Genomic DNA, 27,441 nt, shown 5'->3' with positions numbered 1-27,441 from the left:
AATGATGAATAAATAATCCACCATTTAATAATACTTAATTCATAATGTTTGCATTTTTAAATACAAGTCACAAATAGACAGGGGACTTCCACCAAGGCCCATAGTCCCCTTATGAAACCCCATTTAAATTCACTGGAACTGGATTGAATCTACCCCATAGTGCACACGCTCTAAATATCATTCCAAAAGTGTTACTTCTTCAGTTAATCACTTTGGATTTAAGATTAAAGATTCAGCTCAGTGAATGAATGTGATTCTCCACTTGAATGTGTGATTGTCTCAATTAAAACCCGTAATGCTTTTGAATACAGCAGTGCAATATAATCTGCATTGTTTTCTGGCTACTGTGAAGCCAGCTGAACTGGGAGAGACTATTAAATTCATTATTTTTAATTGGCAAATCACTAACAAGCCTGCAGAATGCAAGTGTGACGAGTTAAAGCAGAAAACAGCTGGGAGAGTATGAAGAATAACTTTGGCTGCACTTAGGTGCAAACAACTGGATGTATACATGTCTCTGTCCTGTATACGATCATACCAGTGGCAGACATGAGTGAACATACAAACACTGAAAGACTCCTTAAACTATCCCGAACAAAAAAACGACTGAGACACAGCAGAGCGTGTTCTAACAAATGAGAAACAGGTGCTGGAAAATTGGAGAGCTCACCAATTACACTACACACACACACACACCGAGTAGATCTTAAAAAAAATATATTCTCTCCGCTCTGAGACAAATCCAGCAGCAGCCAGCGTGAGATACAACAGTTGCTGGAGGAACGATTGAAATAAAACCAGCCCACGGTTCTCGTTTTGCAAAGTGAGCTACTTCACAAAAAGTCTTTGATATCAGCATCAAAGCTTTAATGCAATCTGAGAATTCATTTTTAAGATGTTTAAAGATCTGAGTGACAGAAATTCTGCAGGACTTTTTTGAAAACAAAGAACAATGGCTCACGTTTAGGAAAGGCTTTCATGAGACTGTTGGCCAAAGTGGCTGATTGCCTAGTGTTGAAGGAAGGTCTTTAAATCTCTCAATTAAAAAGAAAAGCAAACACCTTGAATTCTCAACGTGTAAGGCAACCGTCACTGAGACGAAACACCTGCAGTATCCTCCATTGCATCATGGGTGACTGACATCAGGCTGCGGGTTTCTGGCCCCCTGCGGAAGGCCCTCGGTAATTTCACACTCTTTACCTCCTCTCCACAATGCACAGCCCAATCACATGACAGTAAAATCCTCTCACACCAACTCCTATGGGAACTTTTAGAAGCCGTTAGTGGCCGGGCCATTAAGGAAATTCTCAGAAGAATTCACAAGAGCTATTTCAGCAGCGTCCAAATTACTGTGTTAAATGGAGTATTAGGCTCTGAGAATATGATTAACCAATTGTAATTGCTTTGCTTCTGTGACTTCAAAACAGGCAATCCATGATTTTTTTTTTTTTGTGTTCCTGTTGCTGTGCTTCCGGCTCTTCCTCGTTACTAAGTAATCAACTAAAAGAAAAAAGGGGGAGGGACGTGCCAGCGATGCAAGACGGAGGAACAAACAACGTGAATGTCCAGAGATAACCACATGCCAAACGAGCGGGGGGGGCGAGCGACGTGGAGATACGGCCGGCACCCCGTGCTTTCATAAAACCATCTTCTCCTCCTGCTCCGGTGCACTTGCTCCCCCGGCTTTGCCTCGCCGCTACATCCAGCGTGTCATAATACAGCAGGAGCACACAAATGAGTCCCTACACAAGCATGTTGTACAGCAAGATCAGCCATGTACATCGGAGCTCTCTACAAGCACAAATCATGTTCGTAATCACAGTACACCGACTCCACCGGCCACCAGGGAATATCTGTTGAGGCATGAGAGTCCTGATTCCCAATACAAACACACACACGCAACAGCACTGATAGCCATCATCAAGCACGGGCAGAATGCGTAACATCATAAATATTAACAGCGGCGGTTGTTTTTTGTTTGCATTTCCTCTGCGTTTTCCTCCTAAGTGATAAATCAAAAGAACTGATAGGCGCCGCCATGTGCATTGTTGACGCTGCCTGTGATGCATTTGCCCTGGGAGGCCAGGTTTTCATATCTGAACACATACAGCCCACAAAGACGTGAGAGGAAGTTCAACCCCCAGCAGAGTTGCAGGCGGCAGATGAGGGGAGGGATGTGGAGAGGCGAGCAGGGAGGGTTTTGTCAGTGGGAGTGGGAAATCCCAGAAAAGTACATAAACAGTAACTGATATTTTGAGGGGGAAGGTTAAGACCCTCTCCCTAATCTCTGGTTTAAAGCAAAAGGCATGAGATAATCAGATGTTCCAATAAGACGCAAACATCTTGAAGGGTGCGGGCCGCCGCCTGCACGTCACTGACAAAAGGCTGTTTCTCCGCGGGCAGGCTCCTCTCTTTAAGTTCCCCATGGTCTGTTGTGACAATGCCCAGGAGGGGGGGGGGGGAGCAGATGTCCGTTGCCAGCAGCACATCTGCATACAGCCTCAGTCCCCACCCCTTCAGTGGCCAGACAATGGAGCCACCCTCCCTCCTCCTCCTCCTCCTCCTCCACTTGAAGCTTTCTTCCACAGGAGCCTCCAAATGCAGTAAAAAAAAAAACTGAGGAGGGAGAGTTGGCTTTTTCAGAAAGCAATGACACTCTGTGCCTGTCAAACCTGGGAAAAGGAAGAAATCTCCTGCTGTTGGAAAATATGCAGGTTGCTCATGTGGACGCCTGATTGGGTCACTAATTAATTGCTCATTAATAAGTGGGGTGATGTTCACACTGGATGTGCTCTGTTATAGACATGCTACCCAGAAATGTTGCGGTCGCATTTGCACCAAACTTTTTGCTTCAACTCTCCAAGTGTTAATCTTCTTTAAAAAAAAAAAAGGTATCAAACTCATAAATACACCTTTTATTAGAAGTAATTACAAAATAAATGGCTCATTATTGGATTTTTAATCTGTCGACCATTACCTCGTAAGTGCCCGGCTCGTTAGGGAAGCTTAAACTCTTTAAGTGTTAATCAAATATTCTTTAAAAAAGGTATTAATCATATAAATACACATTTGATTAAAAGGCTATCGCTAATGAGAGAGTAAACCACTTACTATTGATCCCTATTGGTTTTTGAATATGTTCAACATTAGCTTAGACGTGCCCAGCTCACTAAAAAAAACTTTTGCTTAAACTCTTCATGTGTATGTTAGATATTCTTTAAAAGGTATCAATAATATAACTATTGATTCATAAAGAGGCAATATTGATTTAAAAAAAACAATTATGGTTGATTTTAATATATTCACCATTATCTGTCAAGTGCCCAGCTCATTAGGGAACTTTAGTTTTCCCTCTTCAAGTGTATGTCAAATGTTTTTAAAGTATTAATCGTGTGAATATAGATTTTAATGAGAGGCTATCGCTAATTAAAAAATAAATCACTCATTATTGCATCTTTAATATGTTCCCCATTATCTAGGAGGCTCATTAGGGAACTTCATAAACCTTATTCCCACACCCCCATGAAGAGTATCGGCTAATGTCTGCTCCCTCCCTCCCTGGTCCCTGCTCGCTGATGGCGCAGGAACACATGGACTGAACTACACACTCACTCTCACACACACACTCACACACACATGCACACTCCACATATTTCCGCCACCTTCTCGATAATCTTACCTCGGCTGGATGTTCACTGGGACTTCAGGCTTTGGAGGCTCCGCACATAGCATCGCAGGCTACGCATTTTCCCCGAACGCTCTCGCCCGCAGATGATGATCCAACCTTCAGATGATGAGTGAAGAGAAGGAGGAAAAACTTAATCCTGAACCGCGAGCGGGACAATATCCGGGCGCAGGGGGGAACGCGGCGCCCGGTGTCGTGTGTTGTTCAGCGCGCGGGGGAAGTAGCCTCGGTGGTCGGTGGTGGTGCTGGGGCTGCTGGTAGTGGTGGTGGTGCTGGTGGTGGTGGTTATCCTGCTGTTTACTTCAGAAACACTCCTCTTCTTTTCCTCCTGCCACAACTGAGAGAGAGACACTGAGTGAGAGTGTGTGAGGGAGAGAGAGAGAGCGCGCGCGCGCGACAGAGAGAGAGAGAGGTGTGTATCAGTTTGCTTTTCCCTTTTTTCCTCCCTCTCGTTTTTGGAGTGAGGCGGAGCCTTTGCCCACTTCTCCCTCACACACACACACGTACACACACGCACACACACATGTACACACACACACACACACACACTGGGGTGAGACACCTATCGCAGTTGTTGCTGCAGACGGGACAGTGGGAATATTCCAGAGAGCAGATAGACATGGTGTTGTGACCAATTTCCCTTTAGCCTTTTCTGTAACTTGAAGACTCTATCAAAACTTTATCTGAACACACAATACAAACTGACACTTATAAGTAAGCCTGCGCTTATCAGAGCCGAAGAGATGTATTCTAGACTTCTACATCTCTAGAATTGTGTGATTCTCCATATTATATGTTAGCAAAAATGAAGATGAAAAAGATTAGCTTAACACAATAAGATACCTTTCAGGCATGTTATGAGTTAGTAATGCCTCAGCAGTTTGGAGTTAGGAGGAATTTTTACTAGCTAACGTTACAATTTCATAACCACCAAACCTGTTATTTGCGTGGTAGGGTTATTAGCATTCTGTAAGTGTCATTTCATCTAGTGTCAGGTCGAACATCATCAAACCTGATTGTTATATCAACATATCTAATTGTCTTCAAAATAAAAGTCCATAGATAATAATAAATTAGACTTTTATGTAAACTTATATGTTTACATACATTTTTACATATGACGTTTTATGTAAACTACATATGTAAATGTGCTTAAACACTGGAGGTTATGTTTTCACTTTGGCTCTCTGCTTGAATGTAATAACAGCTGGTAAACACACCTCAAGGACCTCCTCTAATAAATTGTTAAACTAATAATGGATTTAGTCTATTTTTTACACAGATTATTAGTTATTAGGACCATTGGGGAAACAACATTTACACAAACTACTTAAATGAAAATACTAACAAAAATATTTGTTGTACAGATTTAGTGTTTGGTTTAAAGGGAGTATGGTTGTGTTTAATGGACTTTAGTTTCAACACTCAACTGCATGTTGACTCAGGGCATTTTTTTTCCCTCCACATGCAGGTGCAGATAGCAGCGACTGCAGCTGTGCCTTGATGTCATGCTTAAAACATGCAATCTACTCCCCTCCCTTACGTTTAGTTCCAGTCTCAGTAAGTAAACCGGTTGTGAACCCTCCATTCATTCATAAAACACATAACACGGCGCAGATGGCAGGGATAGTCTTTGGATTTCCCGTCATTTCACTCTCTGCAGAGTTTCCCAACACCTCCAGTGGTCCAGTGTATACATGGAGCTTTCCTCATAGACAAATAAAGCAATAGATTAATCATTTACATAGCTTCTGTTGCTGTGAACTTTGTACCATCTAGTGTGTGGTCCCGGGCCCGGGGGCTCTTGGCCCTGTCCGGAGAGCATTTTTTCCCTGTGGCCATTTTGTCTCCCGCACAATGCAGCTCCTGGGCATGAACCCAAGCACTCCAGTCCAACGTCGGCCACCAGGGAACACCAACAGAAGCATATGTTTACTATGGCAAAACAGGGGATGGATGACAGGCCACTGAATAAAAATAAGCACATAGGCCCTTTTAAATGCAAACCAAAAACAACAGTCAAACAGTAACAAGAGAATTTAAAGGATGGAACATTATTTAATATGCAAAATGACAAACATGTGTTGGTGTCCTAATTCACCAGATGAGCTTTTTTTTTATTTCCTTCGTCATGTCGCGTTTAGAATAGGAACTGTTTAAAATCTGCTTTGTCGCTTTAGATAAAAGGCTTTGTTTGTCCTACATTTTCCTGAAATTTCTGTTGCTCCGAGGTTTTCCATTTGTTCCATATTCCCATCTTGTCACTTCTATTTAATTATGTGACAAGAGAAGGGTCTTGAAAAGATATTGGAAATTTATTAAAAAAATTTCACCATTTCAACACTAAATCACCATGCATCATGATCATTTTAATGGATGAATCTGGAGCCCCTGGCTGTGGCCCTTTTTTTAAACTGCTGCTGCCATAGTTTTTTTCTCCCTGCACATTTAAAAGCGGAATACTATAATATTTATTGTATATTATAATCCAGAATGAAAAAACATGCAGTACGATTTACACTGTGTCCCACTGGCATAAGAATCTGGTTCTACTAAACCAATACAGTGCTGTGGATTATTAAATGTTCTTTATATCAGGGTCTGATAGTGTGATTTGCTTTTTGTTTATACAGTAGTTGTTAGAGGATGACAGTCAACACACACACACACCCTCTAATCTCTTCACTGTACAGTGGGTATTTGAGAGGATCAGTAGTGTGCGACTGCACATTTCTGCAGAGAGACATTATTTCTTCCCTCAATTCCTTCTGGCAGAGATCTGAGTGTTTGACCTTTTTAAAATGCAAAGCGATTCTCCTACTCCAGAGAGCGAACGGGAGGCTCATGATTGTGCTACTAAATTTGAGGGACTTAATGCAGTAACTCACAGGCAGAGGAGAGCTGCTCTGCACCTGCCGAAGTCTTGACTTGGTTACGGGGATACAATAACACCTCCAAGGGTTATGTTAATCTTTAAAGACGGGTTATTCTTATGCTGCCCGACTCTTTGCCTCATTGGAATGAATATTTCACTGCAACCTTGAATCACACTCTCTCCCTTAAATCACTTTATTGCATATCATTTCCTTTTACTCGGTCTGTGTGCTCACCACAACACATAGGTCACTTGCCTTACAGTCTCTTAAAGCAAAAATAAAACTGTGAAGATCTTCATTCAGACAGTCCGTTCATTCATCCATCTTTTATTCAGTCAAATAATGCAACTACTCAGAATAACTCTGTCTAAATCACCATGGTAGATAGCCCCTGTAACCACAGTACCTCGGATTTTATATTAATATTTAACATCACTTCACATCTTTCATCCTTTTTCTTTGAGGTGGAGAAGTGCCGTTAATTTATCATCAACATCACCAGCAGAACACTTATCATTATCAGCAGCAGAAAGGGAGAAGAGGATCATGTTAACGGAGACTTTAACATCTTACAACACACTCTACATACGGGATATTGTAATGAGCGGCTCATGGGAGTGTAATTTACATTCGGTAATAATGTCAGATTGTGAAGAGTGTGCCATCGCACTGTAAGTACCTCATCCACCAAGTGTGCCCACAGTTCATCAGCATGTATTTTAACAAGGCTTTTCAGATGGAACAATATGATTCAGACAATACCGCTCTGACCGCGCTCGCATCTAATTATACTCCAGTACATTATAAAGCCTCTGACACAGTCACAGCAGCCTGTAAAAGACGCTGGCGCACTTTCACTGCCTCCAATCGAATGCAAATGAGACAGATTTACCCCTTTGACTGGAGAATAAGTGTGAAAACAGTTAATTAGACTTGTTGTGAAGTCTCTGGATGTTTTTTTTTTTTTTTTTTTTGCTTCCTCCTACAGAAACAGAGCACCGTGAATGTTTATGTGAGACAAAGCAGTTTCCAAAGCTGACTAGAATAAACTGTAGAGATGATGTGCAACGGAGCAAAATTCAAGCTAAATTGTCTGAGGCGTCACTTTGCTCCATTTGCCCTTGTCTCTCACAATTAGAGGACTGTCTCAAATGTGACTCGTTGACGTAATTTTCTATCACGTTCCTGAAATAACAGCCTCCATTTCATTCAAGTAGGAGAGACCGCATGAAGAATCAGACTCCGTGCTGTGTGTGTGTGTGTGTGTGTGGGGGGGGGGGGGGGGGGGTCTAGTTTCTGATCTGTGAATTGGGACAGATCTATCATTTTACCTAATGAGATCAAATTGCTGTGATGTGGAGGTTGCGAAGGAGCAGAGCAAATGAGCTTGTAGAGTAGTGATGAAATACTTGGTAATATTTCCGCAAATATGGAAAGCCAAAGGGAGACACTGCTGGAGCTAAGACGTGTGTTGCCTGTGCACTGTCGCCCTTTACTCTCCAAACCCAAGATCAGGAGTCCAACTGGTTCTGCTTGGCATTTAGGAAACATACTAAATACTCACGGAATAACTGAAACCAGTCCATTTGTTTCTAACTCGTTTAATACATTTTTGCTAATCAATCACAGCAAGGCTCACAAACTATGCGTGAAAAATGAATTCATCCCTGTATAAACTATTTTCTTGTTCTCTCTCGGGAGGGTTAGCGGAACAGACTGCAGCTTGAAGGTCTTTGTTTACAACCAACCTAATGTAATTATACTCACCACCTACACACAAATTAGCATGCAAACTGTGTCGGAGGTTTAAAAGAATTAATGGAGGAATGTGATTTCAGTGCAAGGATAGGTCTGATCATCTGAGGCAACGTCTCAGTGCCTCGACGCCGCGATGCCAGGCGGCTAGACGGCCCCGGTGCATCATGGGAGGCCGGAGCAGGACCGCGGCTAACAAGCTCCAGAGTCAAACACGCATGTACAGTGCAGAGAGACGTTTCAGCATGGGGAGCGCTTATCTCCACTGAACAAACTGGAGGGATGGGAATGTTCTCAGGATGTTATCATGTCCTCTGTGGAAATGAGATAGTCAGCCACCTTTATCGCCACCCTCAGACTCCGAAGGGCCCATGACCATTACAGGAACAAGGACCAATAGGCTGCCATGGGACTCTAACCAACTGGCTGCCTGAAAGAAAAAAAGAAAAAACACACTGCCTGGGAATTGGACGGATTGGAAGTTGAATGAGTGACAGGAGATTGGAAGGAGACTTGCTGTTGGCTAGTTAAACCCAGCCAAGGGAGTCTAGAGTAGCTATTTAGACAGGATGCTGAGAGCAAAAAAAAAATTGACATGTAACTCATGAAGTCATACATGAACCATGATGCATTATTAAAAAGGATAAAAGAAGAGAGGAAAATAAAGTCTAAAGAAATCAGGGAAGCCGCATGTTAGTTATAATTGGCAAAAGGATCTTTGTGATATGTGATTTAACGGCAGCATCTCCATGGCAACTCTCCTTTCAAGTCCGAAATGAATAGGTAATGGACAATCACAACTTCGTGATGTCAGAATAGTTGCCAAATCTGACATGAGGAAAATAAAGGTAGATGTTTTTTTGGCAAAAGGTATTTTGCTGTGCACACGACGGAGGTTCAAAACTGTACAGCAGCCTCAACATACACACACATACACATACTTCTATCTTAGTGAGGACCCCCATTGTTATGGTGCATTCTCAAGCCCCTTAACTTAACCTTAGATATCTCAAATCACCCTAACTTAAAACCAGGGGTTCCATGTGCCTGTGTTTGCTGTGTTTTAAACCCAACCTAAAATTAACCTGAGTTTAACCTTAACAGCAAGTCTTAACATTCAAACCAAGCCATTTGAGGGCCGACCAAAATATCCTCACTAAGCTCAAAATGGTCGTCCAGTTGTAAGAACAAGTATACACACTCACAAACACACCCTTCCTCTTCCCCTTTTCGATTAACCAAATTTAAATAATTTGACTGTCCCCACAAGGAAGACAAGTCCCAACAATGTGAATGTGTAAACAGATTTAGGTCCCCACAACATGCGTAATATCTGGAACACAAACACACAAACACACAATGTACCATAGCAACACATATCTTCCCTCTGTCGCTGTTATTTTGACTGTCTGGCAAATCCACCTCTTGTTTTCAAAGCATTTTTTTTCTCCTGTCTAACAGGTGCAAAACCTCTCAACTCCAGACATCAAAGAGACACATGCACCTGCGAATAAATCACAGCAAATGGTAAGAATCCAGACTCGGGCCTCCCAACACCAAAGAGGTAGGATTCAAAGTGTCTGATTTAATATTCATGAAGTGCAGGGCTTTGGCGGCTGAATGCTTGTTTACGGAGATGTGTCTTTTGTCCTTGGGAGAAGGTTTGATATTCCACCAAGAAAATGTTATTTACACGCCGCGTGCTTGTGGATTTGCCTCAACGTGATAAAATACATACATCCTCGCCTAACACGGTGTGTATACAGTATGTACACTACACACCCCCACATGCACTGACTTAGATTGACACACCGGTTCTCTCCTAAGAGGTTCTCACTCCCCTTGTGAAGTATTAAAAGCCTGCATACTGCTCTTCCAGCCGAGCTAATGAGAGCTTGTGATTATGAAGTGTCGGTGGCTTCATGTGCGGAGGAGTTGTTCAAGTTGTGGCAAGTCCAGGGTGGAGAGGTGACGTCTGAAAACTGCACCCACAGGGACAGAGGTGGCAGACAATCAGTCAAGGCTATAGACGGAACCAAATCAAACACAAGCACTGGTGTGGCTCAGCAATAAACACTTTCCTTCTTGTCAACACCTCCGCACGTCTTTAAAAAAGTGTTTTAGAGGAATTTTTGTATTATCGGAACACCAAAGTAATTTGTTAACAGCTGTACAGGCCCGTGTTTTGGTGTCATGTGGCAATGAAAGGGTTTGAATAGAGCAGGTAACCTTCTTTTTTTCTCCTGTACACTTGTTTCATGAAAGATATGGTCACTCCTTGCCCTTGCAGCTTGGAGTCAGACGTGCACCTGCATCCGAGAATCAGTTAATTTTGGCTGAAGCGAAGAGCGAGATCCTCTCATCACAAAGGACGGCTCCTCCACAGGGATTTCTCGCAGCTCCCTGTCTCGCTGTATAAAAACCTGTACTTCACCTTTTCAGAAACGAAACGACGCCTACAAGGTCGGCCCTGTATGTGGATCAGCTAATTACTACAGCTGAAAGGAAGCTTTTGAGATAATATAAAAAAAAAGAAAGAAAAAGGAACCATCTCCCCGATGAGTACTTAAAGAAGGAAAGCAGCTGGTCAGAACATACTCTGGAGAAAACATCAGCTATTGGAGTGGTTGAGGATACTTTTCACTTAAGTGCTTTTCTCTGAGCAGTGTTCGCTGTCACTCGCTCCCACGCTTCCTCCTCCTCCTTCTCTCAGGGTGGCACACATACACTCACACACACATATCCCTCCCTTTCATCCCCAGGGGTGAAATAAACCCTTGCATCATGACTCAATTCAGTCTTAATTTATTTCACATGGTCTAATTTAATGTCTTCGTGTTCATATGCAATGATTAAAAATAACCGGATTCTTTTTTTTTATAATTATTTACCCCCACGTTTCTCCTCCCTGATCATGCATATTACTCAGGGGTTTTGGTTGTTACATTTCTCACACAACTTGGCTGCAGAGCAACACAGTGGATTGTGCTCAGCAATAACGATATCTCATGCAGGCATGCTGCCCTCTGCTGGCTTAACTATGATATCCCATCATTCCAGATCTTACAGTGGACCCTGCGATATACCCACTACATTATTAATCAAAAATTATCATGTGCATCTAAATAGGCAAAAAATAACAAGGTTTCCCTTCAGGTAAATCTGCTGAGAAATAGTCTTTATTACGATCTAGCCTTTACAAGAGCCATCCGTCAAGGTGCAAGCACAACTGACTTTTAAAGGGGATGGGGAAATGGCACTCTGATTGGTTCATTGCATGTGACACTGGAAAACCCATCCATGATTGATTACGAGACTGATGGTGCACTCGTGTGGTGTTAATAATCAGAAAAATTTGTTCGTGACTGGAAGAAATGCATCTGTATGCCATCTCGACTCAGGAAAACAACTCAGATAGTTGCCTAAAATGTTGGTACACAAGTCGCAGAGTTGCTGATGTCAGCACCTATGAACCTTTTATACTTTTAAAGTAATTCACATAGTAGTCTGTCCATCTCACACAATCACATAACAACATTTAAATCACGACAGACATTTTTATGATTAACATGCACACATTCAATTATTCATAGGCCTGTCACACCTGATTTGCTCTTTGTTATTCTACAAATAATTGAGTTTGTATTTAACAGCTGAACCATCCAACAGCGGTCACCTGACCGCCTCGGCGACACCATCTAGTGCCTCAGGCTGCACCAGACTGAACAAAGACATTGCTGAGGAACTGAGGGCCGACTGCTTCTGTGGGGTCTCTTCCAGGTCATGTCGTCCAAACCACAGGAAGCGCTGCCCTGCCCGTGCTGAAGCTGCCTCTGCAGCCTTCTGCTTGTGGTTGCGGGTGAACCGGCTGTAGCCCGCTGAAAAAGCAGCCGTCGGCTTCACCTTGAAGTCTGTCTGGTAGGCTGAGACGTTCCCTCCAGTCTCTGACGTGTCTCTGTCAGCTCCATCGGGGCAGAGGCTGAAGTGAGAGATTTGCTGCTTGCGTTCGACAGGACACTTTCTCAGTCCTACACCCTGAAGTGCACCAACATGACACGGAGGCAGAGAACAAATGTTTTCCTTTCAAGCTGTGATATGGTAACATTTTGTTATGTTCTGTATTTCTCCTCATACTCACATGAGTGAAGACAGCAATGTTATCTTTTAAGGAATGCTTGTTGTCATGGTCTGAGAGTGGATACTCCCTGGATTCCTGTGAAGAAACACATGAAGAAAAAACTCAGACAGTAAAACAACTGAACCCAGACAAACTGAGGAGGCAGTTTTTCTAAATTTCTTTGAATTGAAGTGCAAGGGCCATGACAGAAATGTGTATAAAAGAACCAGTGATACAAAATCATCTACTGCAGATACACACCTGTTGACTTTTCCATTTAGGATGGCGTTCAAAGCTCAAAGCCTGAGGCAACGAGGATTCAACCTGACAAAGCATGATCCCGGTGCTTGTACAAGTCCTGCGGTCTCGCCTCTCCTCTCCTTTACTCGCTGGTAAAACTGTGTGAGCAAACTGAGAACAATGAAAAAGAAAAGCTGCTTATTTGTTCAAGTTTAAACTTGATGTTGTGATTAAAATAAAGAATTCCTTACCCATTGTCCACCATTGCTCATTGAAGAAGGTTTTTTTCCACCTTTTACCATTTTTATCGACTGAGTGATTTCACCAACACAACGCACACATGCACGCACAGTTAAACTTAACTGAACAATGCACAACACTCGTCACTATGGTAGCAGGCTCCAAACAAATAACATGGACACCGAGCTCAATTTGTCACTGAGATGTGGAACTGTGATTCGGACAATAACCAGCTTCCACTTATCAAATAAAAGGATAAATAGTTTACTGTGATTCACAAATCAGTCAGACAAAAAACACAAAGATAAAAGACACAATAACAAAGTAAGAAACTAGGCCCAAACGAATAACCAGGTTTTTGTATGTATAGAAAAGGTATATAATATGGCTTGGATGGATTAAAGATTAAAGTTAACACGATAGGGATCACAGGTAGAACATATAATAAACATATTAGATCAAAGACTTTTAATTTGAGTTTATTCAAGTAAGAATAGGGGCCGCTTCATCTAAGGTATATGGTGGAATATGGTATTCCTCAGGGCAGAGTCATTGATCCAATTTTGTTTTCCAATATGATCAATGAACTTAAGAGAAAAGGAGTTGCTTAGTCAAATCTTAGTAGTTTTTCTAAAAGGTAGTTTTGAGAAGCGTCTATAAATTTCTAAAGTCATGTGATCGAGCCCCGGCTTTTTTAGAATTGGCTGAACACTAGCGGTCTTGAAGTAATCTGGTAGTAATTGCCTAGTGATAAACTGTTAAAGATTTATATCAACCAGGGCCCAAGTGTTTCAATTATGATGAATAAAAGCTCAGTTGGGATAATGGACTCCCTCGTGTATGATTCTGTATGCGAGTATTGACGGATGAGTTCTGCACTTCAGCAATTGATGAGATTAAATTAATTAGGGCCCGAGCACCGAATGGTGAGAGGCCCTATTGAATCTGTAAGGATTTTTATTATTATTAGGGCCCGAGCACCGAATGGTGAGAGGCCCTATTGAAATTGTAGGCATTATTAGGGCCCGAGCACCGGATGGTGAGAGGCCCTATTGAATCTGTAAGGATTTTTATTAGGGCCCGAGCACCGAAAGGTGAGAGGCCCTATTGAAATTGTAAGGATTTTTATTATTATTATTATTTCCCTTCGGGGGGCTTTTTCAGGGTCTAGACATGCTCAAAAAGTTGTGAAACTTTGCAGGAAATTCAAGGTCTGCGGACAATTTAGTATTCTGGAGTAATTTGAATTGGGCGTGGCAAAATGGCTCAACAGCGCCCCCTGGAACCAGCCCCTAGGTTTCCACATAAGCGATTTTCCCCAAAATCTAGACACTGGTGTAACGTGACTAATCATAGAAAAAAGTCTATTGGAGCATTATGAAAAATGCAACAGGAAGTCCGCCATTTTGCTTTTAGTGGCCATTTTGGCAATATCCCACATTTTTACTTTTACGTACTTGTCCCAGGGCTTTCATCAGATCAACTTCAAATTCAGATGAGTGTCATCACAACAAGATGGAGATAAAAAATGATTGAGGGATTTTTTTTTTATCACACCGTGTGACCGTGGCATGGCGTTAAAAATTGGTTACACGCCATCAAAACACGGGCATCTGTATCTCGGACATACATGTTCCAATCAAGTCCAAACTAGACATGTAAGACAATAGTCCCCGCCTGATGACATCTATGCATAAATGATGATTTACAACCGCAGCGCCCCCTGGTGGCAACAGGAAATGTCTTGTTTTTTGCTTGTCTTACACTTGGATGAATTTCTCCTCATCCACTGACCTCAACCATGTCAAACTGTATCAAATGGGTCCCAAGACATTGACAATGAAGACATAAGATTACCGTGACTTTTCGTCAAACGCCATATGAATGGCGTGGCATTAAAGTTCATCAACTCGCCGTGAAACACGAAATTGCTGTAACTTCAGTGTTCATGATTCTATCTCTCTCAAACTACATGTGTGTAACAACAGCCCCCCCCTGAAGATATTCATATGGTTTTAAGAAATGGGCGTGGCAAAAAAACTGACCAGCGCCCCCTATAGGGCAACCCCGGCACTACGATGGCCGACATTTATACAAATCTATCGGGACATGTGTCGTTTCATAACAAACAAAAAAATATCTTGGATAGGTATGCTTGACCAAACAGGGAGGCCGCCATTTTGGATTAAGTGGCCATTTTTTTTCCATATTCCACATTTTTACTTGATGCACTTGTCCCAGGGCTTTCATCAGATTAACTTCAAATTAAGATCAGTGCCATCACAACAAGATGGAGATAAAAAGTGATTAAGAGATTGACCTTTCGTCACACCGTGTGACCGTGGCGTGGCGTCTTGAGTTTGATTAAACGCCATCAAAACACGAGGTTCTGTATCTCGGACATACATTGTCCAATCGAGTCCAAACTAGACATGTAAGACAAGGGTGCCATCCTGATGACATCTACACAGAAATTATGACTTGAAATTACAGCGCCCCCTGGTGGCTACAGGAAGTGACATGTTTTATACTTTGATGAACTGCTCCTGGCTGATTTACAATATACAGCTCAAATCAGATCAGTCAAGTCATTAGATCATGGTCAGAATTGTGACGTTTCCTCAAACCGTGTAAACATTGATGTGCGGCGAAGGATTTTCCTTCGCCAAAGGACACGATGTTATCATAACTCCACTGTGCATTGTCCTATCACTACAAAACTTCTGTCACATGGTCAGAGTCCAAGCCTGAACAGCTCTATGTGTCAATATTTCCTCAGTGTCATAGCGCCACCTACTGATTCGCCAGGAAACAGGAAGTACTTTGTTAATCCACTCTGCATTATCCAACCGGCTCCAAACTACTGACCTATGATCACAATCCTGAATAGAACAGCTCCATATATGAATATTAGTTCAGGATCATAGCGCCACCTATTGATCAGTGTGAAAATTAAGTTGCGGAAACATTGTCCAATTGACACAAAATTTCTCACGCTACATCAGAGCGCCTACTTGAACAGATCTATATGTCTGTGCGTAATAATAGTGATGGCGCCACCTACTGGCAAACCTACTGCCGCAGAGCGCAAAACGCATTTAACGTGGAGAAGTGCATGCTCGATCGATGATGTGCGCTTGGTCATCGATCGCTCTCTCCACCGACCGCAACAGGCTTCAACGTGCGGGTGCTCGGGCCCGCAAGTGCTACAACGTAGCCCTAGTTATTATTATTATTTCCCTTCGGGGGGCTTTTTCAGGGTCTAGACATGCTCAAAAAGTTGTGAAACTTTGCAGGAAATTCAAGGTCTGCGGACAATTTAGTATTCTGGAGTAATTTGAATTGGGCGTGGCAAAATGGCTCAACAGCGCCCCCTGGAACCAGCCCCTAGGTTTCCACATAAGCGATTTTCCCCAAAATCTAGACACTGGTGTAACGTGACTAATCATAGAAAAAAGTCTATTGGAGCATTATGAAAAATGCAACAGGAAGCCCGCCATTTTGGATTTAGTGGCCATTTTGGCCAAATTCCACATTTTTACTTTAATGTACTTGTCGTAGAGCTTTCATCAGATCAACTTCAAATTCAGATGAGTGTCATCACAACAAGATGGAGATAAAAAATGATTGAGGGATTTTTTTTTTATCACACCGTGTGACCGTGGCATGGCGTTAAAAATTGGTTACACGCCATCAAAACACGGGCATCTGTATCTCGGACATACATGTTCCAATCAAGTCCAAACTAGACATGTAAGACAATAGTCCCCGCCTGATGACATCTATGCATAAATGATGACTTAAAACCGCAGCGCCCCCTGGTGGCAACAGGAAATGTCTTGTTTTTTGCTTGTCTTACACTTGGATGAATTTCTCCTCATCCACTGACCTCAACCATGTCAAACTGTATCAAATGGGTCCCAAGACATTGACAATGAAGACATAAGATTACCGTGACTTTTCGTCAAACGCCATATGAATGGCGTGGCATTAAAGTTCATCAACTCGCCGTGAAACACGAAATTGCTGTAACTTCAGTGTTCATGATTCTATCTCTCTCAAACTACATGTGTGTAACAACAGCCCCCCCCTGAAGATATTCATATGGTTTTAAGAAATGGGCGTGGCAAAAAAACTGACCAGCGCCCCCTATAGGGCAACCCCGGCACTACGATGGCCGACATTTATACAAATCTATCGGGACATGTGTCGTTTCATAACAAACAAAAAAATATCTTGGATAGGTATGCTTGACCAAACAGGGAGGCCGCCATTTTGGATTAAGTGGCCATTTTTTTTCCATATTCCACATTTTTACTTGATGCACTTGTCCCAGGGCTTTCATCAGATTAACTTCAAATTAAGATCAGTGCCATCACAACAAGATGGAGATAAAAAGTGATTAAGAGATTGACCTTTCGTCACACCGTGTGACCGTGGCGTGGCGTCTTGAGTTTGATTAAACGCCATCAAAACACGAGGTTCTGTATCTCGGACATACATTGTCCAATCGAGTCCAAACTAGACATGTAAGACAAGGGTGCCATCCTGATGACATCTACACAGAAATTATGACTTGAAATTACAGCGCCCCCTGGTGGCTACAGGAAGTGACATGTTTTATTCTTATTATTATTCTTATTATTCTCCGAACAATGAATTGGCTTTTTGAGGGCTTCAACGTGCTCGAAAAGTTTTTAAACTTTCCAGTAAATTAGAGAGTGGTGAAAATTTACGTAATCTGGAGTATTTGGAAATGGGCGTGGCAAAACGGCTCAACAGCGCCCCCTGGAACCAGCCCTTAGGTTTCCACATAAGCGATTTTCACCAAAATCTAGACACTGGTGTAACGTGAATAATCATAGAAAAAAGTCTCTTGGAGCATTATGAAAAACGCAACAGGAAGCCCGCCATTTTGGATTTAGTGGCCATTTTGGCCAAATTCCACATTTTTAGTTTAATGTACTTGTCGTAGAGCTTTCATCAGATCAACTTAAAAATTAGACGCGTGTCATCACAACAAGATTGAGAAAAAAAACGATCAACGGAATTTTTTTCCGTCACTTCGTGTGACCGTGGCGTGTCGTCAAAGTTTGGTTCCACGCCATCAAAACACGTGCATCTGTATCTCGAACATACATGGTCCAATCAAGTCCAAACTAGACATGTAAGACAAGAGTCCCGGCCTGATGACATCTACACAGAAATAATGACTTAAAATCACAGCGCCCCCTGGTGGCACCAGGAAATGTCTTGTTTTTTGCTTGTCTTACACTTGGATGTATTCCTCCTCATCCACTGACCTCAACCATGTCAAACTGTATCAAATGGGTCTCAAGACATTGATAATGAAGGCATAAGATAACTGTACCTTTTCGTCAAACGCCATATTAATGGCGTGGCATCAAAGTTCATCAACTCGCCGCGAAACACGAAATTGCTCTAACTTCAGTGTTCATGGCTCTATCTCACTCAAACTAAATGTGTGCAACAACATCCCCCCCCTGAAGATTTTCATATGGTTTTAAGGAATGGGCGTGGCAAAATAACTGACTAGCGCCCCCTAACGGGCAGCCCCGGCACTACGATTGGCCGACATGTACAAAAATCGATTTGGGCATGTGTCTTTTCATAACAAACAAATAAGTCTCTTGGATAGATATGCTAGACTAAACAGGAAGCCCGCCATTTTGGATTTAGTGGCCATTTTAGCCCTATTCCACATTTTTACTTTGATTTACTTGTCGTAGAGCTTTCATCAGATCAACTTCAAATTCAGATGAGTGTCATCACAACAAGATTGAGATAAAAACTGATTAAGGGATTTCTTTCCCTTCACACCGTGTGACCGTGGCGTGGGGTTAAAGTTTGGTTACACGCCATCAAAACACGAGCACCTGTATCTCGAATATACATGGTCCAATCAAGTCCAAACTAGACATGTAAGACAAGAGTTTCGGCCTGATGACATCTACACAGAAATTATGACTTGAAATCACAGCGCCCCCTGGTGGCAACATGAAGTGACATGTTTTATACTTTGATGAACTGCTCCTGGCTGCTTTACGATATACAGCTCAAATGAGCTCAGTCAAGTCATTGAATCAAGGTCAGAATTGTGACATTTCCTCAAACCATTTAAACATTGATGTTTGGCGAAGGATCATCCTTCGCCAAAGGACACGATGTTTTCATAAGTCCACTGTGCATTGTCCTATCACTACCAAACTTCTGTCACATGATAAGAGTACAAGCCTGAACAGCTCTATGTGTCAATATTTCCTCAGTGTCATAGCGCCACCTACTGATTATCCATGAAACAGGAAGTACTTTGTTAATCCACACTGCCTTATCCAACCGGCTCCAAACTTCTGACCTATGATCACAATCCTGATCTGAACAGCTCCATATATAAACATTAGTTCAGGGTCATAGCGCCACCTACTGATCAGTGTGAAAATTACATTGTGGTAAAATTTTCCAATTGACACGAAACTGCTCAAGCTACATCAGAGCGGCTACTTGAACAGATCTATAAGTCTGTGTGTAATAATAGTGATGGCGCCACCTACTGGCAAACCTACTGCCGCAGAGCACAAAACGCATGCAACGTGGAGAAGTGCATGCTCGATCGATGATGTGCGCTTGGTCATCGATCGCTCTCTCCACCGACCGCAACAGGCTTCAACGTGCGGGTGCTCGGGCCCGCAAGTGCTACAACGTAGCCCTAGTTATTATTAGGGCCCGAGCACCGAATGGTGAGAGGCCCTATTGAATCTGTAAGGATTTTTAGGGCCCGAGCACCGAATGGTGAGAGGCCCTATTGAATCTGTAAGGATTTTTATTATTAGGGCCCGAGCACCGAATGGTGAGAGGCCCTATTGAATCTGTAAGGATTTTTATTATTATTATTAGGGCCCGAGCACCGAAATCGGTGGGAGGCCCTATTGAAATTGAAATGATTATTATTATTATTATTATTATTATTTTTCTTAGCTTAAATGAATTGGCTTTTTGAGGGCTTTAATGTGCTCAAAAAGTTGTAGGAGTTTGCAGTAAATTCGAAGGCGGCGAAAATTTACGTATTCTGAAGTATTTTGAAAAGGGCGTGGCAAAATGGCTCAAGAGCGCCACCTACGGAAAAGCCCCTCATTTAGCATTCACCGATCTTCAAAAAAAACAAAGACTATTGTGTATCATGACTAGATGCACAAAAAAGTCCATCAGTGCATTATGAATAACGCAACAGGAAGCCCGCCAGTTTGACTTTAGTGGCCATTTTGGTCATATTCGATATTTTTTGTTTTAAGTACTCCTCCTACAGCTTTCATCAAATCAACTTACAATTTAGACGATCGTCATCACAACAAAATGGAGATCTAAAGTTATTGAAGGATTAAGTTTTAGCAAAACCGTCTGACCGTGGTGTGGCCTCAAAGTTTGATTAAACGCCATCAAAACACGGGCTCCTGTATCTTGGACATATTTTGTCCAATCGAGTCCAAACTATACACATAACACAAGAGTCGCGACCTGAAGACATCGGTACAGAAATCGTGACTTAAAATCACAGCGTCCCCTGGTGGCAACAGCAAATGTCTTGTTTTTCTATGTGTTACAGTTTGATTCACTACTCGTAGGGCCTTCATTAAATCAACGTAAAAATGTGATGCATGTGTTCAAAACAAGATGAAGATCTAAAGTTAACGAAATTGCAACTTTTCATAATACTGTGTGACCGTGGTGTGGCTTCCAGTTTGAGGAATGAAAACATCTATATCTGGCAGATGTGCTGCAATATTTAGTCACTAGATGGCAGTGTCAGACCATGCTTTGTGTTATCTATGCATTAACAGACTGTGTTTACAGGGTGGCCAACTTTAGAGGAGAATTAAACCTTTTACAGCATTGCTCAAACTTTGGTTTTAGTCTCAATCGCTAAGTTCTTCCTTCATGACAACTCTGAGGGGGGTGTATTTTATTTTAACTCCCTCGTTTAAGCGATATAGATGTTTGAAATTCACGTGACGTCACAGGGACGCGCGCCCACTTCCTGGTGCCATGCTGCGGTTTCAGCTCAATAGAGTGAGCAGCACACGCCTCATCAGACTGTCCGCGGCTTCCACTCCCATATCGTATGAGAAACACGGTTTGAAGTTCTGCTTGTTCTCCTGAGGGACACGTCAAAGACGTCTGCGCTCTGTGGTAAGTCACGTAGAGTATTTTATTTAGATGTATTCGCAGGGTGCCTTTGAATCAGGCGTGCTAGCTTAGTAGCGCTAATCCGGACGCTACATACCAGCTGCGATCGGGTTAGATGCGAATGCCAGCTGTTACTGACACACCACCATGAACGCAGGTCCACAAAGCAGAGACAAGCGTTCCTTTATGAGGATGACTCTGAGACAGGAGACTGTGTGTCGGCTTGTAAGCTAGCTTCGCTAGCGGGCTAGCTAAGCTAACTGAAACCTGAGTGTTTAAAGTCACATCTGGAGTGCAAGAGCAGCTGTTCAAAGGAGCATGTCCTAAAGCTCTTTCTTCAGAGTAGTGTTGTAACGTGTTACAGTGAAAAGTAACCGTGTCTGCCACCTTCACTCTTTAAATCGTTGATCTCAGACAGACTTCACTGAATTCTTTTGTTAAATATGAGTAAATCATAGCCTTGTAACTTTACTAGAACAGACAGTGTCATACAGAGTTGTAGGCTTATATGCACTACCTATTTCCTAAGCTGAAATGATTATGATCTGATTAACTTTGAATTAATATTTTATTTTTCCCATGTAAAAGTCTGTTAATTATTTTACCTGGCCCATGTATGACTTTACAGATCTGTGTATTGGTTTTAAGTACCTGTAGAAGGTCCAACTTGACACACAACTTGAATCCAACCACACTGAACACTGACTCCAGGTACAGACCTGTTTTCATTACTTACAAACAAAGTATTGCACATAATACATAATGTATTAAATTATAATGCAATACTTTTAATGTGAAATAACGCAATACTGTACATTTATTGTCATGCTAGTGCACGTTTTAATCCAAAAGCATATTCAAATACATAGTTGAATTTCCACAGAAAATGAGAATACACACTTGTTCAAAAGTAACACTTCCTGTACAATAATGATATATTTTATGTTTCCTATCATTTTATTAGGGACAGACGAGCCTGAAGGACACAGCTGTGATGACCATGTTCTGTCTCTTATGGCAAAGCAGAAATATTAAACACTGGGTTGACCAGCATAAAGCTGCAGATCTCCACCATGTTGCAACTGAGGACATCAGGAGCTGCATTAATGAGGAGCAGAAGCGCACTGTTATGAATGTTTTGTGTTGTGTATGAAGCACCACATATTTCAGATAGAACCAATGTACTGGGGTCTGGGTTTGTATCCTAATGGTTAAATGCACATACTTTAAATCGCTTTTGATAAAACGTGAGAAAGAAATACAACATTGTATACATAGATAAAATGTCTTTCTACCTCATCTGTAATATTCAAGGTGATGATCTCCCACAGAGCTGTTGATAACAGTCCACATCAAGTCTCTCCACTTCCCTCAGTGTGAAAACCTAATTATATAATTAATGTGAGAACTGTTTACAACACTGATTTGTGGACATTATAATCTTATCTATACTGTCTAATTCACTCGACAACTCCATGACAGACTAAATAAACGATGTGAAAATAGTAATGGTGGATATACCAGCCTGTATCAGAATATTGGTGAAACATAGTTACTATCACATGCAACGTACACGTGTAGCGTATTGATAGTAACTTATTAAAAAAAAAAATAAAGTCACAACCAAAACAAGACTGTGGAGTTAACTTGCTTCAATCTGTTCATTAGACGTGATAAATAAACGGTAACTTTTATAACAATTACATATTACACAAAACTTGAGGCATGTAAGCATATGATGATAGATAAAGCAATAGGTTATGTTGTATAGTTTGAAGGTTACTTACCTCTAGTTCAGCACCAGCGGCTGGCTACAGGAAGTAGAGCGATCATCCTTGCCGCAGAGCGCAAACGCATGCAATGCGGAGACTAGCGCTTGGTCATCGAACGTTCTCTCTTCATCGACCGCAACAGACTAGAAATTGCCTGTGCTCGGGCCCGTTAGTGCTACAACGTAGCCCTAGTTATTATTATTATTATTATTATTTTTCTTAGCTTAAATGAATTGGCTTTTTGAGGGCTTTAATGTGCTCAAAAAGTTGTAGGAGTTTGCAGTAAATTCGAAGGCGGCAAAAATTTACGTATTCTGGAGTATTTTGAAAAGGGCGTGGCAAAATGGCTCAAGAGCGCCACCTACGGAAAAGCCCCTCATTTAGCATTCACCGATCTTCAAAAAAAACAAAGACTATTTTGTATCATGACTAGATGCACAAAAAAGTCCATCAGTGCATTATGAATAACGCAACAGGAAGCCCGCCAGTTTGACTTTAGTGGCCATTTTGGTCATATTCCATATTTTTTCTTTGATGTACTTGTCGTACAGCTTTCATCAGATCAACTTCAAATTTAGACGATCGTCATCACAACAAATTGGAGATCTAAAGTTATTGAAGGATTACGTTTTAGCAAAACCGTCTGACCGTGGTGTGGCGTTAAAGTTTGATGAAACGCCATCAAAACACAAGCTTCCATATTTCAGACATAGTTTGTCCAATTGAGTCCAAACTAGACACATACGACAAGAGTCGCGACCAGAAGACATCACTGCAGAAATTGTGACTTACAATCACAGCGCCCCCTGGTGGCAACAGGAAATGTCTTGTTTTTAAGACGTGTTATGTTTTTATGTACTACTCGGAGAGCTTTCATCAGATCAACTTAAAAATTAGATGAGACTCTACAAAACAAGATGAAGATCTAAAGTTATCAAAATTTAAACTTTTCATCAATCCGTGTGACCGTGGTGAGGCTTAAAATCTTGATGTGCAAAATGAAAAGACCTGTTTTCATTTCAACCATGTATGTGTTTCATGGTCTTATACTGACCTCTAGTGGCTTTATATTGCCGGCACAACCTACTTGTACCGCAATATTAAGTCACTAGAGGGCAGTGTAGGATCATGGTTTGACCAAGGCACAAATTGTGTCACCTAAGGCAGGGGTAGGCAACCTTTACTATTTCCTCCACTCTTCCCCCAATTTAAAGCTGTCTGTTGCCGCACAACATATTTGATAACACAGGTTATAAAGTTATATATATATATATATATATATATAGTCATGCAATATATATAAAAACTATAGTTTGTTGCATTTATTAAATAATAGAACGACAATAAAGACAACTGTTGACATTTAACTGCTATTTTTACCTGTTACAAAATAGGAAAACACCAAACTCTGACCATGGCGTGGAGTCAAAGTCTGATCACACGCCATCAAAACACGAGTGTCTGTATCTTGGACATATTTGGTCCAATCAACTCCAAACTAGACATGTAAGACAAGGGTCGCGACCTGATGACATCTACAAAGACATCATGACTTAAAATCCTAGCGCCACTGGCTACAGGAAGTGAAGCGTTTATTGTTGCTGCAGAGCTTACAACGCACGCAAGGCAGAGACATGCGCTTGGTCATCGATCGTTCTCTCTCCCCCGACCGCAACAGACTTGAAATTGCCTGTGCTCGACCACTCTTCCCCCAATTTAAAGCTGTCTGGTGCCACACAACATATTTGATAACACAGGTTATAAAGTTATATATATATATATATATATATATATATATATATATATATATATATATATATATATATATAAAAACTATAGTTTGTTGCATTTATTAAATAATAGAACGACAATAAAGACAACTGTTGACATTTAACTGCTATTTTTACCTGTTACAAAATAGGAAAACACCAAACTCTAACCATGGCGTGGAGTCAAAGTCTGATCACACGCCATCAAAACACGAGTGTCTGTATCTTGGACATATTTGGTCCAATCAACTCCAAACTAGACATGTAAGACAAGGGTCGCGACCTGATGACATCTACAAAGACATCATGACTTAAAATCCTAGCGCCACCTGCTGGCTACAGGAAGTGAAGCGTTTATTGTTGCTGCAGAGCTTAAAACGCACGCAAGGCAGAGACATGCGCTTGGTCATCGATCGTTCTCTCTTCCCCGACCGCAACAGACTTGAAATTGCCTGTGCTTGACCACTCTTCCCCCAATTTAAAGCTGTCTGGTGCCGCACAACATTATTGATAACACAGGTTATAAAGTTATATATATATATATAAAAACTATAGTTTGTTGCATTTATTAAATAATAGAACGACAATAAAGACAACTGTTGACATTTACCTGCTATTTTTACCTGTTACAAAATAGGAAAACACCAAACTCTGACCATGGCGTGGAGTCAAAGTCTGATCACACGCCATCAAAACACGAGTGTCTGTATCTTGGACATATTTGGTCCAATCAACTCCAAACTAGACATGTAAGACAAGGGTCGCGACCTGATGACATCTACACAGACATCATGACTTAAAATCCTAGCGCCACTGGCTACAGGAAGTGAAGCGTTCATTGTTGCTGCAGAGCTTAAAACGCACGCAAGGCAGAGACATGCGCTTGGTCATCGATCGTTCTCTCTCCCCCGACCGCAACAGACTTGAAATTGCCTGTGCTCGACCACTCTTCCCCCAATTTAAAGCTGTCTGGTGCTGCACAACATATTTGATAACACAGGTTATAAAGTTATATATATATATATAGACATACAATATATATAAAAACTATAGTTTGTTGCATTTATTAAATAATAGAACGACAATAAAGACAACTGTTGACATTTAACTGCTATTTTTACCTGTTACAAAATAGGAAAACACTAAACTCTTACCATGGCGTGGAGTCAAAGTCTGATCACACGCCATCAAAACACGAGCGTCTGTATCTTGGACATATTTGGTCCAATCAACTCCAAACTAGACATGTAAGACAAGAGTCGCGACCTGATGACATCTACAAAGACACCATGACTTAAAATCCTAGCGCCACCTGCTGGCTACAGGAAGTGAAGCGTTTATTCTTGCTGCAGAGCTTAAAACGCAAGCAAGGCAGAGACGTGCGCTTGGTCATCGATCGCTCTCTCTTCCCCGACCGCAACAGACTTGAAATTGCCTGTGCTCGGGCCCGTTAGTGCTACAACGTAGCCCTAGTTATTATTATTTCCCTTTGGGGGGCTTTTTCAGGGTCTAGACATGCTCAAAAAGTTATGAAACTTTGCAGGAAATTCAAGGTCTGCGGATATTTTAGTATTCTGGAGTAATTGGAATTGGGCGTGGCAAAATGGCTCTACAGCGCCCCCTGGAACCAGCCCCTAGGTTTCCACATAACGGATTTTCATCAAAATCTGGATATAGGTGTATCGTGACCAGTCATGAAAAAAAGTCTCATGGAGCATTATGAAAAACGCAACAGGAAGTCCGCCATTTTGCTTTTAGTGGCCATTTTGGCAATATCCCACATTTTTACTTTTACGTACTTGTCCCAGGGCTTTCATCAGATCAACTTCAAATTCAGATGAGTGTCATCACAACAAGATGGAGATAAAAAATGATTGAGGGATTTTTTTTTTATCACACCGTGTGACCGTGGCATGGCGTTAAAAATTGGTTACACGCCATCAAAACACGGGCATCTGTATCTCGGACATACATGTTCCAATCAAGTCCAAACTAGACATGTAAGACAATAGTCCCCGCCTGATGACATCTATGCATAAATGATGACTTAAAACCGCAGCGCCCCCTGGTGGCAACAGGAAATGTCTTGTTTTTTGCTTGTCTTACACTTGGATGAATTTCTCCTCATCCACTGACCTCAACCATGTCAAACTGTATCAAATGGGTCCCAAGACATTGACAATGAAGACATAAGATTACCGTGACTTTTCGTCAAACGCCATATGAATGGCGTGGCATTAAAGTTCATCAACTCGCCGTGAAACACGAAATTGCTGTAACTTCAGTGTTCATGATTCTATCTCTCTCAAACTACATGTGTGTAACAACAGCCCCCCCCTGAAGATATTCATATGGTTTTAAGAAATGGGCGTGGCAAAAAAACTGACCAGCGCCCCCTATAGGGCAACCCCGGCACTACGATGGCCGACATTTATACAAATCTATCGGGACATGTGTCGTTTCATAACAAACAAAAAAATATCTTGGATAGGTATGCTTGACCAAACAGGGAGGCCGCCATTTTGGATTAAGTGGCCATTTTTTTTCCATATTCCACATTTTTACTTGATGCACTTGTCCCAGGGCTTTCATCAGATTAACTTCAAATTAAGATCAGTGCCATCACAACAAGATGGAGATAAAAAGTGATTAAGAGATTGACCTTTCGTCACACCGTGTGACCGTGGCGTGGCGTCTTGAGTTTGATTAAACGCCATCAAAACACGAGGTTCTGTATCTCGGACATACATTGTCCAATCGAGTCCAAACTAGACATGTAAGACAA

The 27,441-nt window shown here is 41.7% G+C and overlaps 1 protein-coding gene and 2 long non-coding RNA genes across 3 annotated transcripts; 2 read left to right on the top strand and 1 right to left on the bottom strand.

Moving 5' to 3' along the window:
* Positions 1–3,631: 3,631 nt before the first annotated feature.
* LOC128453325 (uncharacterized) lies at positions 3,632–12,926 on the top strand. The gene is made up of 3 exons (XR_008341490.1): positions 3,632–5,245; positions 9,778–9,843; positions 11,970–12,926. It is a non-coding gene; the product is annotated as an uncharacterized LOC128453325 (long non-coding RNA).
* Positions 11,559–12,975, bottom strand: tex36 (testis expressed 36). Its single transcript, XM_053436153.1, has 4 exons — positions 12,925–12,975; positions 12,695–12,844; positions 12,455–12,529; positions 11,559–12,351 (listed from the first exon to the last, which is right to left on the bottom strand). Exons 1-4 carry the CDS (start codon positions 12,973–12,975, stop codon positions 11,989–11,991), a joined length of 639 nt encoding a protein of 212 aa, XP_053292128.1. The 3' UTR covers positions 11,559–11,988.
* Positions 12,976–20,979: 8,004 nt separating this feature from the next.
* Positions 20,980–22,406, top strand: LOC128453705 (uncharacterized). Its single transcript, XR_008341537.1, has 3 exons — positions 20,980–21,118; positions 21,744–21,826; positions 22,080–22,406. It is a non-coding gene; the product is annotated as an uncharacterized LOC128453705 (long non-coding RNA).
* Positions 22,407–27,441: the final 5,035 nt, after the last annotated feature.

Source organism: Pleuronectes platessa, chromosome 12, assembly GCF_947347685.1.
Source record: "Pleuronectes platessa chromosome 12, fPlePla1.1, whole genome shotgun sequence".
NCBI lineage: Eukaryota > Metazoa > Chordata > Actinopteri > Pleuronectiformes > Pleuronectidae > Pleuronectes > Pleuronectes platessa.
Note: the sequence above shows the minus strand (reverse complement) of the source record. Positions and strands in the feature narration are given on the sequence as shown.

Bases quoted from the DNA above. Each gene is read 5' to 3' on its own strand.
- tex36 (XM_053436153.1), bottom strand. From the start codon at position 12,975: ATGGTAAAAGGTGGAAAAAAACCTTCTTCAATGAGCAATGGTGGACAA. The intron at 12,845-12,924 runs GTAAGGAATTCT...CATTGTTCTCAG, and splicing joins TGAGCAATGGTGGACAATGG to TTTGCTCACACAGTTTTACC. The intron at 12,352-12,454 runs GTGAGTATGAGG...GGTGCACTTCAG, and splicing joins ACATTGCTGTCTTCACTCAT to GGTGTAGGACTGAGAAAGTG.